General features: G+C 44.1%; 2 protein-coding genes across 6 annotated transcripts in view; one reads left to right on the forward strand and one right to left on the reverse strand.

Annotated features, from left to right (window-relative positions):
* AK8 (adenylate kinase 8) overlaps positions 1-3496 on the forward strand; it is a 68112-nt gene extending 64616 nt beyond the window's left edge. For all 3 annotated transcript variants that reach the window (XM_061476786.1, XM_061476787.1, XM_061476785.1), the window contains 2 exons: positions 1079-1159; positions 2907-3496. In XM_061476786.1, the coding sequence (XP_061332770.1) occupies positions 1079-1159; positions 2907-3103 (278 nt within the window). In that variant the 3' untranslated portion in view covers positions 3104-3496. The remainder of the gene's footprint in view (positions 1-1078; positions 1160-2906) is intronic.
* A 3093-nt stretch (positions 3497-6589) lies between these two features.
* On the reverse strand, positions 6590-17121 carry GTF3C4 (general transcription factor IIIC subunit 4). Of its 3 annotated transcripts, none has more exons than XR_009747434.1 (6): positions 16758-17121; positions 14355-16175; positions 12436-12566; positions 11429-11517; positions 9943-10395; positions 6590-7118 (listed from the first exon to the last, which is right to left on the reverse strand). XR_009747434.1 is itself a non-coding variant. In XM_061476548.1 (5 exons), the coding sequence occupies exons 1-5, from the start codon at positions 17088-17090 to the stop codon at positions 10331-10333; spliced, it is 2439 nt and encodes an 812-aa protein (XP_061332532.1). In that variant the 5' UTR covers positions 17091-17121; the 3' UTR covers positions 8525-10330. The 3 variants fall into 3 exon arrangements, 1 of the variants encoding a protein (XP_061332532.1); XR_009747435.1 differs by lacking the exon at positions 6590-7118 and adding an exon at positions 8525-9829; XM_061476548.1 differs by lacking the exon at positions 6590-7118 and having other exon boundaries at positions 8525-10395.
* Positions 17122-17759: the final 638 nt, after the last annotated feature.

The following is a 17759-nucleotide window of genomic DNA, read 5'->3' on the forward strand; positions in this document are numbered from 1 at the left end:
TACCTGTTCTGACAATCACATTTTTGTGCCATTGTTGGGCAACAGAAAAAAAGAAAAAACAAAATGTTAAGAGTGTAAGGGATAAAAGAGTGTTGAAACTGTTGTTCTTTTCCTGTCTTTGGAATCTCCGAGATCTTGAATGTTTTATTCCCGGCTGTTATTTTGTTACCACAGTGTGAATAGAAGTCATTATCTGTAAACATTTGAAGAGAGAGATGATTTTCATAACTTTAAATCCTACAAAGGATTCTAGTAATCTGCTATGTGCATGCCAAGGTAAAGCTCAGCCTTTCATCTGGTCTGATCCCACCCTGTCAGTGTAAAATGCTCCTTTGGTGAACGTCTAAAGCATACAGTATCTTTTGTGAGAGGCAGACACAAACGAAAACAGGAAGCCTAGCCTTGAAGGCAGCAGCAGGAGAAGGTGTAATATAAAGAGAGATGTTTTTACAGCCTTCAGGCCGTGCTCAGTTGATAAAAGTTTATTTTCGTAAGAAGCTTTATTTTACATTTTGCTCTGAATTAACCATTGAATGTGATCTTCATCCAGATCTGCTTTAGTCTCCAGTAGCTGGGGAACAGGGGACTCATTCTCAGCAGTTTGTTAAGAATTTTCTGCTGAAGAGTTTTTAAACTACAACATGAAATTAACAGGACCATGATAATGAATCAAAACACCCAGGAGTCAGTGTGAGATGGGCACAACAGTTTATACGCAACAGTGTAATGTGACTGGGATCATCAGTGGTGTACACTGTATATTACAGCTGTAATTCAGTCACTAGTTTCCACATGATATTGTTGATTAAGGCCTGTCAATGCACACAGCAACATACAGATTGTGTGTCAAAGAGCTTCTGCCCTGATGAGGTTGTTTGCTAAACAGATGTGAGGAGAAGAACCAGAGGAGAGAGGCTCTGTGCATATGCTAATCTCTTCTGATGCTGCAGTTTTGAGTGGTACTGTCACTTCCACATCTGTGTGTGCCGTTCATTTGGGTAAGGATTAACTCATACTCTGAAGGTCACAAGTGATGTTCTCAGGATGTTAATGCACTTAATTGTTATGTTCTCCATAGGGTATTTTTCTTTAATCTCCCCTATGAATCCATTGTGGAACGACTGTCTCAGCGAAGGATTGATCCCGTCACTGGGGAAAGGTTAGCACTCCTGTCTGATGTTTAACATTTTGCAAGACTGCCAGTGAGATGAAAGCCAGGTAGACTTCATAGAAATCTAAGGAAACTCAGGGAGAGTTTAAGGGATTTAAGGAAATCTAAGGAAACTCAGGGAGAGTTTAAGGGATTAATCCTTTAAGGGATTCCTTAAAAGAAAAGTTAAAACTTTCATAGCGACTCAAGAACCAACCCACCTGTACTGCCTGCTCCTGTTCTCAGAAGAGGACATTTGAAAACCGTGGAGCCTGAAATCTGCAGTAGCAAGTAGCTCAGGTCTGATATTTTAATGGTAACTAAATTGGTTGGTAAAATAATGCTGAGGGAAGATTTCTGAAACCTAGCCTAAATGCACGTGGTTTTCAGACATTCCCATGGGAATTTTGAAGGCTTCCCAGCTGGGGAAAAATGGAAAACTTCCCCCAGCTCCTGTGATGGTTCTGTCTGCTGTGAGATATTAATATCTTTCCTGCTCAGTAAAGTGAGCAATCTTGAGTCACTGAGTCACTGTAAGATTGGATTCTCAAACGTGGCTGTTCCTCTCTCTGGCAGTTACATCATCTCACTTCACCAATGACCTTCAGGTCTTCTCCACCCTTTTTGGTGGGGGAACAAGTAACAAATACCTTCCTAAACACCTGTGGATTTGCAACTTCACTTGTGCTGGTTTTGATTCCCCACAGTTAAATTTTAAATCACTATTTTACTTTTCTAATGGTTAAATGCATCCTATGGCATCAAAGACAAATACCAGCCCCTCTAAGATTAAGGTCATAAGTACTGGATTTATCCCAGAGTGATACATGATTATTCAGACATCTCACTTGAGGTGCAACATTAACTTGTGACAGCAACAGTGATTTGCTGTAACTGTTCTCTTTGGCCTAGTAATAAGTGATGCAATTGTTCCAAAGAAATGAACACTATAAAGCAAATCATTCACACATCTTTGCATTTCTTATCATTAGGATTAGCCTGTTCAATGTCTGCTCCAGTTAACACGCTTCCTTCTTCCAGACTCTGGGTTTTATTCCTTCCAAATTCATTGTGAATAGAATTGTTTTAGATAGTATATCTAATCCTTGGCATTATGTTAAATCTGCACTGCTGGCTTCAGTGCAGTGAAGAGGGTGGACTTCAGCTGTGCTTTAAATAATAATGATGTGCTCTGTGTCCACATCATTGTACCAACAGGAGCTGTAACACAGTTCTGTGCAATCACAGAGACTCTGCTTCTCTCCTTGGTTTTGCAGCTATCCCAATAGTTTCAGAAAAGTTGGCTGTACAGGAAGAGGGATAAACTGGTTTTGTGTTAGGGCACAGGAGACAGTAAACCACAGCAAAGGTTTTTAACTAATGCTAAGGTTTAAGGTTAGGCTTTTTAGGTGCCTTTTTTAAGATAGGAGTCAAAGATTACAAGTAAAACATGTTACCTTGAGGTTAAATCTGGAACACAGAGCATTGGGCATGTAATAGGGATTTCTTTGCACCTTGTGTGAAGTATATAAACCAACAGCACTATCTCTGTGTCACCTCAAGAAAAACTCTTGGCCTTTGAGTATCCAGGATTCTTTAGAGTAGGAACAACAGACTACTTGCTTTAAACCCCCAGCCTAGAGTAGATAGAGTCACTTCCAAGGAACTGTGATAAGCAAAAACATGGAGTACTTTAGGAAATGGCTGCTGTGTCCTCAGCCTTAGCTCTGAAGTGTTATTTGTATCTCATCTCCAGATACCACACTACATTCAGACCAGCACCCACACCAGAGATCCAAGCCCGTCTCAGACAGAACCCTCGAGACAAGGAAGAAAATATTGAGATGTGCGTGGAAAGCTATTACAGGAATATCAAGGAACTGGAAGATTTTTATGAAGATGCCTTTTATGTCAATGCTGACCAAGACCCTTTTGCTGTCTTTGAGTTTATAGAAAGCTGTATCATTACGCCCCTTCCATGCAAAAAATTTAAAAGCTCATAATTAATATGGATGATTGCTTGAACTGTTGATTTTAAATTTTTCCCTGTAGCGTTTGCAGTCTGGTCACTGAAGTGGCACATTATCACAGGTGGAGAGGAAGGCAGCCGAGCCATGTTGAATTTGAAGCTCACCAAGGCTGACTGAAGTACAGAGAGTAAGAAATTGTGCTTAGGGGAAACTTTTTTGACTTCTATTTTGTGATCCAAGGTATGAAGCGCTGTGGGGAGGGAAGTTCCTGTGTTTAATTCAAATATATTTTTCCGATTCTGTAATTCAGTGAATAGTAATTTTGTTTTAATTGTGTAATATATGTGAAGCCAACTGGAGTGTTAAAGCTATGAAATGTTTTGTGTCATAATTCACTCACTGCTCTCCACCAAAACTACACAGGCACTACTTGGCTACCTCACTGTCACGCTCTGTGGCAAGCAAACATGAAAGAAAATGGAAAATGAAGTTTACAGCTCTGCAGTGGTTGGAGACCAGGGTGCAGAGGTTTTTATTCCCTTGCTAATTCAGATCACTTCAAAAGTTTTGACACAAAACTCTGCAGCTGCAGTGGCTGTTGCCTTCACCCTGTTCTGCATTCCAATCCTGTGGCTGGGCAGAAAGACTTGGAACTGGAGAAAGTATCCAGAGCCATAGGAAAGTGGTTGTAGGTTCATCTCTTTCAGAACCCAGTTAAGGACATAACGAGCTGCAGGAGCAGGTAGGTTACTAAATTGTTTTCCTCAGGAAGCAAGGCTCCCAGCCTGGGGCTGCCCTGACTGAGCCGTGGCTGGGGCAGGTTGGTGCCCAGGTTTTTTTGCTCTGACTGGATCTGGCTGCAGGATCAGGTAAGTCTTTTTTTTGAACTGGAAGATCCTTGATGAAAAGCACAGCCCTCTGTTGGCTAGCTCAGGCTCTGGCTGTGGAAATGGTTTGTTGTGATTCAGAGGAGCACCGAGTTTGATGCCTCTATTATGTCTCCCTCTATTTCTCCCTTGCATATGCATGTGAATTCCCTTGAGCAGGGGATGGGGAGCAGCTTCAACTTTCTCCTGGAAGCCTCTGTACCTAGGAAGGTGCGGGAGGCACATATCTCCTGCTCTTGGAGAAGCATTTTGGTTTTAGATGACTTTTCTGGTCCTTTTGCTGTGAATAAGTTTGGGTCTGTTCCTGCCTCTGTGTTTGCCTTGGTCTATGCAGAGTGCGGTATGTGCCAAACTTCCTTCTCACGCATGTAAATTCAGATGGAAAGACCCTGGTTATCCAGATGGCTATGGGGATATTGCATTGTTCTGGGAGAGCTTCAGGTCAAAATTTTAATACCTTTGGGGGGGGGGGGGGGGGGGGGGGGTGTGGTGGTGAATGGGAATTAAACTTTACAGCCCTGAGGGGGGCTTTAAGAATCTTAGCATAAGTATCTTTGAAATCGAAGAAACCCAAATCCTCTGGCATCAGCAATGCAAGCTGAGTTCTCTGTGCCTCTTGCACTGAGAAACTCCAGCTCATAGCACAAGGCTGAGGCAAAGGCTGCTCCCACAGCACAGGGCCCAACCGCAAACCCTTGTGTAAAGCTGGGCAAGGGCATTGATAACAGTCCTACCTGTTACAAATGTGCTGGTCGATAACCTACTTGGGCAGCTGTTTTTTATGCTGTTGCTATAAAGATATGCTGTAGCATTCATGCATAATTGGGAGCCCTTCTATTAATAATACATGGGAAGCTCATCTTGCTAATATCACCTTCATCTGAGTGTTCCTACTAAATATTTTGATAGATGAAATGGATAGAGAGTGTATTTAAATACTGTTTGTACTGCAGCTAGGGTACAAAAGGAACAGAGCATCTTTAATTAGACAGGTACATCTGCTTAATTAATTTAGCTGTAAAGCCCTTTTTCCTCTTCATTCTTTCATCTATATGCGGATGCTATATTAGTTCCGCTCTGCTGGTTCCACAGAAACTGAGAAAAAGAGCTCGTCTCATTGAGATGCGCTTGGCATGTCTGGGTACGGAGTCTCAGGTCAATGGTCAACCCCCAAGGGCTTGCAGCAGGCCTGAAGTGCAGAACGTAAGGGTTAGCAGAACATGCTAATACTCATGTAGAACTCTCCCTCAGAAACAACTAAAACAATTGACATTCATTTAATTACTGTAAACGAAGCAGCCCCTGCATGACTTTGCATAGTAAAGCCTGTTAATACCACAAAGGTTCAGTGGGTGGAAGGAGGAATTAGGCTTTTATAATTGGAATGCAACACTTGAAAACCAATTTGGTAACTACGCTTGATTTTATTAGCATCTTATTCTGGCAAAACAAATGTTGAGCAATGAGAAAAACAAGGTAAAGAGGAAGTGATAAGAACACAGCAGGGATCAGATTTTACTTATAGCACAGCTTGCCTGGTCCTGAAATGGACGTTGTTTATCATTCTGCCTCCTGAAGATGCTTTGTGGAGAGGGCTGCTCAGAGGTTGTGCCATACCCTATATGTTATGCTGTTAATTACATAGTTCAGTGTCCAAGTGTTCCACAAACTTTAGTGTCCACCTGTTCCAAACAATAGTTTCCCTCAGTGTACCATAGTAAAAGGACTCTTGAACACCCCCAGGCAGAGGCCAAATCCTCCAGCACCTCTCTGCAGGGCCCCTGTGAGCCCATGAAGGATTTTCCCTGCCTCCCCCTTTGGTTTCTCACCTTTCTCTCTAAGGCTCAGGTGCTGCTCATGTGATGATGCCAGCACAAAAACTTTCAGTGACACTGGTTTTGCCATCACCCATTCACAAGGTGCTGTAGAAGCTGTGGGACTGCAGTGGTCCTCAAGGGCTGGGGTAGAGCAAGGACAGGCTTGGTACCTCCCTGTGCCTCAGCTCTGTTTCCCAAAGGGGCAGCTGGAGCAGAGCAGATCTGGAGTAGGAGCGAACTGTAACTATGTTGTGGTTGTCAGAACTGAACCTGACAGGTGACTTTTCCCTTGTCAGACATACTTCATACAGAAAATTGTCTTTCCCCTCTATGAGAAGCCTCTCTGGGGTCTTTCTCCTCTCTCTGCAACAAGAACTGTTTGATTCTATGAAAGAAAACACAATGTGATGTCAGGCTCCTTTCATCAAAGAAGGTTGGTTCATTAGCAGCATTGTTTTTCAGACTTGGAGCATCGCAGGTGGCAGTTTGGGAAACCAGGGAAAAGAGGGGCTGACCCTGTGCTGATGATACAAAGGGACTTGTGTGGCTGAGGGGCAGTGCCTGATCTGGGTCCTCTTCCAGGTTTTACCACCTCTGTTCTGTGACAGTGGCCACAGTGAGCTTTTTATTATTACACCTTTTTTAAGTAAGTGTGAAGCTTTGTGCTGAAGGTCTGAGTGTTCAGCTACACTGCTCTGTCTTGCCAGTCTCAGCTCTTAGCACCCCATGTCCCTCACAGGAATTCAGTCCCTTAAAAGACAGGCGTTACAAACAAGTACTTTATTTATTTATTTAGAGTAAAAAAAAAGGAGCATGGTTACAGTGCTACTGTGGTGGTATACAAAACATTCATCCAGGTTTGCTTCACGTTTACAAAGTGTGCCATATACACAGCATTGATATTCACAGCAACCTTGTCACACCCTCCTGTGAACTTGAATCTTAAAGGAAAAATACAGAAACTGAGGATTATAACTCAACTTTGCATTTTGGTCAGCCTGGTGACCACATGGTCTGGCAGCCACAACCCTCGCACCCCAGAATGGAATTAAAGTAGGATGAAGAGATCAACTAGATTAGCAGAGTAATGAAATTAAGCTCTCCTCTGAACAGTTCCATGTGGATGGCTCTTGGGTGTTCCCATCGCAAGGCTGGTCTCCTGCCTTCGTGTTCAGTAAGAACGCTGTGGGGCTGGTGCAGTCCTGTGACTCCTGCCGCAGGCTCTCAGCAGCGCATGAATCCTCCTGTGATAAAGTGCTCCAAGGATTCGCATTTGGGTTGATTCAGCCATGGCCTAGGACAGCACAGGGAATTATTCCACTTTCGGCCCCCCAGTGTAGCATAGTTAATGCTACCAAGTGCCCCGTATACTGGCAGCATTGCAACAGTGACAGCAATCATCCACCAGCCACTGTGACATTCCTGAGGTCACCACCTGAGTCATGACAGAGCAGCAAGAGCCCCAGGTCCTTCAAGGGCTAAAGACTGAGTTAGCATTAAAAAATAGTGACAGAAAGAATATTCCACCTGACACCAAGTGTCTGGGAACATCTCCAGTGTAAGGTATGAGTTAGAACTGAGTACAGCCAAAGATTAGCACAGACAGAAATTTAAGTGAGAGTATGTATAGAAGGCCCTCCTCCACTATAAGTGTGAATTTGAGCTCTGTGGGCATTGCTACGCACACATACCAACCTCTTCAAGCTGTGAGAAACTACCTTGGATTGACACTTTCAAGGCTCAGCTCCTTCTTGTTAAGATCCCTGCATCTTCGGCAGATGGGACGGGGCTCCAGATGACTACAGCCAAGCTCAAGTTATCCTTGTTTACTTACATGGTGAGGGGGGGCAAAAAGGAGCTTCCTAACCTGGTGTTTCCCAGCAGAAATCTAAACTAGCAGGTACCTCCACGGAGACCCATTTCATTCACCTCTGGTGAATGGGTCAGGGTGAGGAGTGAAAGCTTTGTGCTAAAGGTTCTCCACTGGCATGCAGACAAAGCTGACGTCATTGGCTTTAAAATTCCATTCTTCCAGCAATGATGGAATCCTATGTTAAATAAACTGGCAATGGTATACTGAGTATCTACTGCCTTGAAAGACAAGGAAAATAAACATTAAAGTTGCAATGTTAATGCTCCATGTACTAGAGCTTCTACATGTCTAAAGCATCAAAAACTCAGTCCAGGAAAGTCAAGAGAACTGCTGTTAAGTAACCACCAGGAATTAACCTAATAGTATCATGCTGAACCTATTGGTCAGCCAGACATAAACACTTCAGCAGATCAGAATATTATTATGGTTTCTAAGCCAGTATTGAAGAAATGGTCTTTGATGTACAAGGTTCTGGAGAGTTCTCTCATGTCTTCCACAGTCAGGTGCATTTCTGAGAACAGCACTCACTAATGAACTGGCCAAGACTGCCTGGACAAGGACATGCCACTTCCATCTAAAATGTTTTCTCTACCACAGTGAATCAACCCTCTGCTCAGCTTATAGTGGCAACTGATGTTCTGTTCCCCCCAAACCCCATCAGCGCTGGGAAGGAGGAGGTAAACGCTGCACCAGGTACAGCACCTGGCCCCAAACTGCGCATGTGCTGGGTATCGAGGTTACTCTTTGTTTTACTAGGTGCTATCACAATCTACACTTTCCTTCTCTGCAGACACACTGAAGTAATTTCAATTTTCAATGCATAGCAATAAAAAACTAAACATTTCTTTAATACAGTTCTGGTATCACTTCCAAGGATATTTACAAACAAGGCTATTTTACAGACAGATGTACTTCTGCTGTTCTAGGCTACCATATTAATTATTTGCAGTCAAAGCGCTATCATGCTTAATGCATGAAACACAGAATAGTAAGGACCTGGGTTAATGTTAGCTGAAAAAGATTTGCTCCTACTGAAGGTGAAGGAACATTAAAAAGATATGCATAGTCATTGACTCAAGGAAATTTAAGTACCGATCCACACATGCACTGCTGGAGTCTGATACTGTCACACAGTTCCTTGGTTTCTCAAATAGCTACAGAGCACTTCACACACAATTAGAAGTGTCATGAGAACCACAGACAGGACAACATATCCGAGTGTCCAGGCTGGTACTCTGAAGAATGTAAATACATGAACTTTGGAATATTTGACAACATGGAGTTAACAAGATAAACTGCACCAAATCACCGTACATGGTTTTGAGGTATTCTTCCTCTTAATGCTGCATAGAAGTTGAAAATTATTCTCCTGCTCCTCACAGGCATGAGATATAAAGATGTGGGTTTTTTTCTGATAGGACAGTTAGGAAGCAGAGTAAGTTTCTGGGCTCAGCCATGCTACATCACTGGTGTATTTATGAATCTCTTGATGAGAAGGTCAGGATTATACAAAGAATAGCTTCAACAGATTCCATGACCACCCATTGAAACCTTACCTATTATGTGTCAGCCACAGTGGTGGTGGTTGGGTTTGGGGTGTTTTGTTGGTTTGTGGGATTTCTACTGCTTTATTAGGAAAACAGAGACCGTCAGCTGAGAGTGATTACTTGTGTGTCATACTTCCAAAAAACTCGATTATTGTATGAGGGAGACTCTCAATTTAACTAAAAATAAGATAAATTGGTAATGGTTTTAGTAACTGAGTTACACTGTAAAAGATCATTCCTGTTGGTAGAGGGTTAAGTGAAACAAAAGGCATATATGTTGTCAAAAAGCTAGGAAGTAGTTAGAATTTAGTTCAGGAAAAGAAAGTGGGGCAAGAAACGTAGGAGCATTGGAAATAATGTGTGTGTGTATATATATTAGTGTTTAATCTAATTGCTATTAGTTTAATAATTTTTACGTTTAAAAATTATTCTTGCTCATCCATATTTGACCCAGACAGTCAATATTACCCTTCTGACTGCGATACTGTTACAACAGTTAAGAGGCAGTTACTCTTCTAGACTGTAAGTAAAACTAATGTAACGGCCAATTTATTTCATATGGCCGTAACGGGCATACGCTTCACTCTGCAAGAAATTAGAACCACAAATTATTTTTATAGTTTAATATTCTGCAGCAAGTGCTAGTCCTTGCTAAAAAGCAAGTGAGAGCACTACAAGCTGAAGCCTTCTCTACCCACCAAGAGCATTCAAGAGGCAGCTCCGCTGTTCCCGTCCTGGCTTTTGGGAAGTCACACTGTTGTGAGGCAGAAAGGACAGTTCATGCTGCGTGCTTGACTTCGGTTCCTTTTCAGCAAAAGGAAGCATGTCCAACTGCTGATGCTTCAGTGGGGGAGTGCATTTCCAAACCACTTCATAAACTTGCTCTTTCAGATGTATTCCTGTTTCTGGAGCATGGAATGGGCTCTGGACTCAAGGAGTTTCTAGAACTAGTGATGTTCTATTTACAAGGCTATGGACAATGTCCTTCCCCTCCAGTAAAGTCTGATTCCTGTACTCTATATCCTTTGAGACTGAAGGGAGCTTATGCAGTAGAGAAAGTACTTTCAATCTTTACATAGCTTTTCTCTAGAAAACAGGAGAATCACAGAACGTGCAAGGTCCTTGCAGTAACCTCTTGATCCATTCAGGATCTGCAAATAAGAACACAAGTTGTTTAAAGCTGGAGGTGGAGGTGAACGCAGGAATGATGCCCGAGTTGAACAAACTAAGTAGTAATCCTGAAACACTTTGTATATAGTTACCATGCAGGACTGAGAGTTAAGGGGAATACACCTCCATTTCTGTCTTGAAATTTCATGTAATGCCAGTTTAAATTCCTCTTCAGTAGGGGAAAAAAATCAAGGTGAAATACCATGCTGTATCATTACATACTACATACTAATGTAGTGTTCTCATTTTCTTAAATGAATTTAGATCCTTCATATAATGCAGTCCCTGGTTCCTGTTTCTTCATCCCTCTCAAATACAGTGTAATTAAGTTTACAGCCTCTCTATAGAAATTTAAGTTCTGTAGTTGATCCTTAGTGCTGACTGGAATACCCACCTATTATGGGCAGAGAAAAAGTATCACCTACATTTTAAGACAAACTGTTAGAGTACTCCATGATTTATTTAATTTTTTTATTTATTGTTTTTTAAGTTTTTACCAGTCAGGAAGAAAACAATTTTCTTCCACAGTTTGTCCTTCCTCAAACTCTGAAAATGCATAGCCAACAGGCTGACTGGCTCATTATTGTCTCTGAATGCTGCACTTATGGCAGGTTTGGGACTTAAGCCAAACGGTGCTAACTATTTCTTAACCTGTGCTGGATCAACAGAGCTTGCACTGAAGTAGAATGCCAAAGACCCTCTTGCAGAACTAGATGCTAATATATTCAACTTGAATATAAACTAACTGTTGTAGCGCTCCAGCACAGATTATGTGTTTACCCAGCTCTCATTAAAATGTAGTATTTATGAATTGACTTCTGCAGTCAGTATTTTGTAATTAACATATGCCACTAATGCATGGGCAGCAATGGGATACTGTGAAATGCTGGGTCCTAATACTTCACATGGTAACTGCCTCAAAGAGAAAAAACAATGAAACTAATTCAAGTTGTTTTGCAGATAAGAATTTAGGAATATGTAATCCTGCCCCTTTGGGCCACAGAAAGAGTTTACCTTCTGGGGTTGGATGCCGTGCAATGCTGTCGTGAAGTAAACACCTCCTGTACACCAAACTCTGGCAGGATTGGTAAGTTAGAAAGCACCTGTGAAAGGAGAAGAAGTTTTATCAAGAGGCTTGGGGGTTTATTATGTTTTTGTGACCTGCTCCTATGCCCTTACTTTAAGCTGGGTTCTGTTCCAAATATACCTTGCTTTCTCAGAGTAAGGGAGCCCCATTAAACACAAAAATGAATGATTTATCAATTCAGATACATGAAACTTCACAACTGTACCCAATTACATGTGGCCACCAACGTGAAAAAGGCCAGAAGTCAATATGCTATTGAAAAAAGTTTCATCACTGGCCAAAAAATGTTAGCCATAGTAGAAAAGGTAAAAAGCTTGAGGGTTACTGCACAGGGGAAGACCCATGGTGTCTTTAAGGCAATGACTATTTAGCAAAATTAACACATAAAATCTGTTAGACAAATGTTTTCCTTTGTGACAGACTACTAACTTGCCAAGTCTCCATGGACAAGCACTATGTACCTGATATATCTATATTGGAAGGTTTTCTTTCCTATATGTTCCAGAACTTGTCTGACTTTTCAATGTGGCTGTTTCCAATCTTTTTTTTTTGTTAAATAATTTTGTTTTCAAATGCTCAAGTAGCTGGAACAAACCCTCCTTCACTGTGCTGTTCCAAAGGATGACTTGGGCTTCAGTTTCCCTCTCCTACTGTCTCCCTGCCCCCATCCTCCCTCTGCTTGAATTAAGAAGTTCATGATCAAAAGCATTTGTTTTAAATATGGTACACTGATAAAAGAACCAAATCCAGTCTACAATGCCCTCCCTTTTCTCAGGAGATGACAGATAACAGCCAGCAAAACCTGCAATTAACTGCAGCATGGATAACAAGCTTCATGACTTTTTACTCCAGCACTAAGAAGTACTTCAGGTTAGCTATATAAGTATGTTTAAATTATGCAGAGGAGGGCAAAAACTCTTTAAGAACCAATTACCTGAGCCAAATATGTCCATTGGAGCAGACTGCCTGTTTGCGATCGGTGAATGGCAGGATCTCTTTACACAAGCTGCAGTGCTCTGGAAAAGTCTGTTTGTTCATTTTCTTTAAGATATGGCCGATCAGCACCTGGAATACAGAGCAGTCAGCACTGTATACAGCAAAGCTGCCTACTGAAAGGTGGAAATGTCTCTCAGGATACTGTCATTTTAGAATATGGTACAGGATGCAAAGATCTATGTACTTCACTGTATTCAAGGAAACAAAAGCACTAGAAATAGAACACATTGGTAAGTATCAATTTACTCTCATTTTATTGTTATCTCCTAAAGACTTCTGTCCCACAGTAAAGGAATACAGAGTTTAAGAGCAATAGTGTTATGTTAACCTACTTGCAGATTTTAGAAGTACTGGCACCACTTTAGGGAATGCCACTGATCATTACAGCAACGCTTTTTCTCATGATTATCACAATGGATGTGCTAAAAAGATCCTGTTCAGAAATTACCTGGATGCATGTCTTCAGTAGTCATCTCAGAGTATACATAATTTATAGTAGTACATGTATGTGATGGAATTTGTCTCTGACATTTCAGTAGCTATAAACAGCATTCCAAGGACCTTTAAAATGTGACAGCAAACAATAGCTAAAACAGAATCTGTAAGTCAGCTTTTTAATCGCTATAAAAAAGAAAAATCTTGTTTATGTGGTAAGAAAAGCACCCTCTCCAACCTTCAGTTCACAGTAACTGGATGCTAGAAAAGCGCAGTTCTGCCAGGATACTTCCCTAGTGAATTACTGAGAGCGACACTGTGGCCTGCTTGCTTTTAAGTCCAGGAGAAAGACCACCATGCCACATCAGTAGTGGGAATGTGCTCCCTTCCTCTGTCTTTCTGGACGCAATGTAAGGGTTGGTTTTTAGACTTCAAGTGATTTAAGGACTTAGGTACTGAAAAAACCCTGTTCTCTGCTCATACAAAGAGGTACAGAGATATCTGAGACATTCCTGTCATCAAGTCTTAAGAGCCAGGAGGCTGATGGCAGTGTTCCCACTGAAGCTTCCTTTGTCTGATGCCTATATTCAGAAAACTTCATTGCCCAGTGCAAGGTTCATTTGTCACTTATTTCCTGCCACAAACGCTTACTCTACACACTGCAATAGTCAGGGTACTGTCCCTGCAGTTATGCTTCTATTTTGATAGGGAGTATTGCAAGTTTGGGAGGACTTCCTATCATGGCCAAGCATTCAGTTATGTTCATTTATTGCAGTTCAGTAAATGCAAGCATGCCTGAAGGTTCAGGCCATGTCTGCTGTAACAAAGACCTTCAGTCAGTTTGGTTAACTGGAAGTCCTGCACAAAGTTCTGAATCACTGGGTTCCACTTACAGAACACAATCACTTTCTGAACCCCTTTAACTGATCTTTCTACTGAAGGCTCATGGAGCAATGACAATACCTGATGTATCACCTGAACAATCACAGTATTTTCAATGATAAAGCATTACTGCAACTCTTAAAATTAGAACTGCAGATTCAACTGTCAGGAGGAAATAACTCCCAAGTTTAGTTTTGAGAGATGAGTGATTAAATAAGTTTAGCCATGAAAACAATATCCTTCTCAATTAGTACGTGTTTGTAACCCACCAACAGGGGCATAATAACCATAGCTCTCTTCACTCCGCAAAAACTCAGGCATGCTTACTCTTTACTGTACCTGATGCAAATTCCACCATCTGTATTTACATTCCCTCATACTCCACAATTTCAAGGAATGACAACTTAAGCTGACTGGCAAGGATGACGTGATTACAGTTCTCTTTCCCACCTCAAAGTTGTAATTTAAATTAAGGATATGGAGGGGGGATAAAGAAGTAACTTTTAACACCAAACCCCCAGAGCATAGAGGTGCACTTACTCGTGCTGTTCTGTCATCATAGCCAGCATCGGACATTAAGAAGTCACAGACTCCTCTGGTGGGAATACTGGTGTTTTCTGTAATCCATGTGTGTAGATACACTTCTCCCAACACCCGTTTCATGTGTTCTCGTGTCAAGTGCATTTCTACTGCCTCAATCTGTGCCTGTATTTCAAGAAGCTTTTCTTCCATTGGCTCACGGCCTCCTATGTCACTTGACTGAGGAAGAGAATCATCTGCAGTGTCATCTATGTCCATACCTTTGCCAGTGCCACACAGGCTCTGCCTGCTGGCTTGTTTGGAAGTTCCTTCCTCCTGATCATCCTCAGTGCTGCCCATCCCAGGGGAATCAGATATCAAGATTTTTGTGTCCTCATGTGAAGGTCTCCACATGACCTCTGAGGGAGCTTTCTGCATTGACTGGTACAAAATCCTTAGGAGAAATAGCTTAAGCCGCCAGAAGTAGGTGGAACCACAGCTCTCAATCTTTTTATCCAGTGCTTCCTGTAAGAATTGAGGAATATGCTTATCCTTCAAGATTTTCCAGCGTACAAGGTCTGTCAAGTCCACTTGCCGGAAAAGGTTCTGAACAGAAGATTCCAAGAGCTGGGCAGCTGCCTCCTCAAAAGTCTTAAGGGTGACAAACTGGACTCGGTAGTTTTTGTTAACTGGGTGCAGACCATTAGTCATGCCCTCTGTTGTAATAACTGCCAAGTATGCCCCACACGGGCTAACAGCTATTCCATGAGTCCTGACAGAGCCAAACACTTCCGAGAGCTTAATCAGCTGGTGCTCAAACTTTAAAGCAACGTCTGTGAATATAGGAATGAGCTGCCTTACCTTTCCATCACTGGAGCATGTATACACCGTGCCATTCTGTTTGTCTGCAGTCATGGATACAATTGGCAAAGAATGAAGCCCTGTCACATGGGAATTATGGACATTCAGACCTGCTTTGGATATCAACAGGAGACACCAAAACACATAAGCTCCTCTTGCGGCCACCACTAAGCTACAACTACATTTCTGGTATGGGTGGTAGAGAGGAATACATTTGATACTATGCACTGGTAACTGGTCCATTTCTTGCCATAAGACTACGGGTTGTCTCAGTGTAAAGTAGCCTTTGACTGCTTTTAAATTGACAGGAAGGATCTTAACCGGTCCAAAAGCACTCCCTACAATAAGTCCGCTCATCTTTCGGTTGTTATGTTCATATTCCCACCAAGACAACACACTTGGGGAACAGATTCCAGACTCTATCGTATTGCAAGAAGTAATTGATTCCTTACCCAGAAATGGAAGCTGAAATTGCCAAACTGCAATGTTGCTATTTTCAAACAGTACTGCTAAGAGCACACTGCCGACATCCCGGCATTCGTTGTTGTGCTTGACCTGCTGAGTGGTGCAGATGCCCGACCACTCCATGCGCACTGGAGTCTGCATGCTGTGCCGCCGCTGAAATTCAGGGAAGTCTCCTAACTCCCCCCTGGGAGTGTCAGCCTTGGAAAGTTTGTAAGCGGCTTCATACAAACGCTCCCCATAGATTTCCGTCAGGTCCACCAGCTGCACCCACTGCAGCCTGTTGAGGTTTGCGTGGATGGTCAGTCGATTGTCCATGGTTAAAGCTGCAAGCAGGCACCTCCCGTTGGCGTCACAGCCCAGCGGTGACCAGCTGGAGTACTTGAATCCTCGCATGGGTGGCAAAGACTTCCCCTCGGGATTGAATACTCGATCCAGCATAAAAGTTTGACTAACAGTTGGATCCATTGAATTTGCAAACTTTTCCTTGCATTCGGCTACCTCCTTCTTTGGACCAACCTAGAAGGTAACAGAAAGAATATCTAAGAACAGTCGTAGAGGGAAGACTTTCCTGGAATTAATACCCACTTGAAACAGAGCATTCTCTGTCACAATGTACACTACACTGTTCCAATGGTTAATTAATTGCAGTTTTAAAGATTTAAGCTTAATTTTTGGCCTGAATTCGTAGAGCTTTGACTCTCAACTATTGAACCTTTGTCTGCTGAATCAAAGAGCCCGTTTTCTACTTCTTAAGTGTATATTTAAAGGCCCAAGACAACAGACTTATTTATAATAAGGCACCCAGACTTGCTACCTCTTTGTGCTATGGAGTGTCAGAAGTCCCCCTTGAAGCTCTGCTGCAAAAGTCTTTCAGGGAGATTTCTACTTAAAATTTTGTTTGTCAGCAAAGTGCTGGAGCTCAAGTGATGCTTAGAAAAGAATCCCTGAAATCCACTCGGTAGCGGCTCTAATTCCCCCTTCACGTTACTAGTTTATATATAGGGGCTTTATTCCCCTATGCTTTTAAATCGCACGAGACGCTGCATGTACCGCTGCGAGTTGTGCGCGGGGCAGGAGCATCCCCGGGAGGCGGCTCACCTTGAGCAGACAGGCGGCGGAGGGCGCGGGCACGGCCGTGCGGTGGATGACCATCTCCTGCCCGCCGCTGTGGACGTCGCTGAGCTGCTCCAGCACGGCGATGCTGCGGGCCGTGCTCACCGACACACGGTGGTCCTCCGACCAGGCCAGCGGCTCCAGCCCGCTGACGCCATGCTGCAGCCGCACCGCGGGCTCCCGCCGCACCGCCGTCAGCCGGAACCCGGCGCTCGGAGCTGCGGCCGCCGCCTCCTCGACCAGCGAGTCGAGCCCCAGCGGCGGCTCCTCCTCCCCGGCCGACAGCGAGGGGCTGCCCCCACGCTCCGCCGCCGCCATCTTACCGCCGCCGCTCGGGCTGCCGAGCGCATGCGCCACCGCCGCTGCCGAAGCCCCCGGCCGGCCCGGCTGGGGCTGCCCCGCCGCTGCCTGCATCGCCCCGCGGGCGGCGGGGACGGAGCGTGCCCCGCTGGGCCCCTGCGGGAGGGCGGGCGGCTGAGGCAGGGGCGCTCTGGGACAGTGACCGTCCCCGCTGGGGACCCTCCACCCGCATTTCCTCCATCCCCCTGCGCAGGGCCCGGCCCCAGGGACGGTCCCGGGGCCCTCCGGGAGGCGGTGGGCTATGGCGGCGGGCGGGACGCTGCTCCTCAACCTCAGCCTGGCGTCGCGGGATCGCAGCCGGGTAGGTGCTGCCAGGGCAGGTCGGGGACCCGGCCCGGGACAAGCGACAGCCATCCCTTTACCGGGTGCGGGGAGGCTGCTGCCGGCCGAAGCCGTGGCTGCCGTCAGGAGTGGAGCTGGGGGCACCGGCTGGGGCTGGCCCGGGGAGCCGCGGTCAGGGGGGAAAGAGTCTAAGAAGTTGTTAAATGGAGGTTTTGGCTTTCCCGTTAGGGACGGGGTTGGTGTCTGCAGAGGGGCCGGCGTGCTGGGCACGGAGACGGGCCGGCCCTGGGTAGTGGTGGTGGGAAACACGAGGTACGAGCTTCTCTGATCCCTTCAGCGGGGCTG

This window comes from Pezoporus flaviventris, unplaced genomic scaffold (genome assembly GCF_033815535.1).
Source record: "Pezoporus flaviventris isolate CSIRO_AGI_PZ_B2104156 unplaced genomic scaffold, CSIRO_AGI_Pfla_v1 ptg000097l, whole genome shotgun sequence".
In the NCBI taxonomy this organism is placed as follows: domain Eukaryota; kingdom Metazoa; phylum Chordata; class Aves; order Psittaciformes; family Psittacidae; genus Pezoporus; species Pezoporus flaviventris.

Coding starts and splice junctions, on each gene's coding strand:
- GTF3C4 (XM_061476548.1), bottom strand. CDS start 17,090: ATGGCGGCGGCGGAGCGTGGGGGCAGCCCCTCGCTGTCGGCCGGGGAG. Junction 12,567..14,354: donor ATGATGACAGAACAGCACGA/GTAAGTGCACCT, acceptor TCTGTATTCCAG/GTGCTGATCGGCCATATCTT. Junction 11,518..12,435: donor AATGGACATATTTGGCTCAG/GTAATTGGTTCT, acceptor CTCCTTTCACAG/GTGCTTTCTAACTTACCAAT.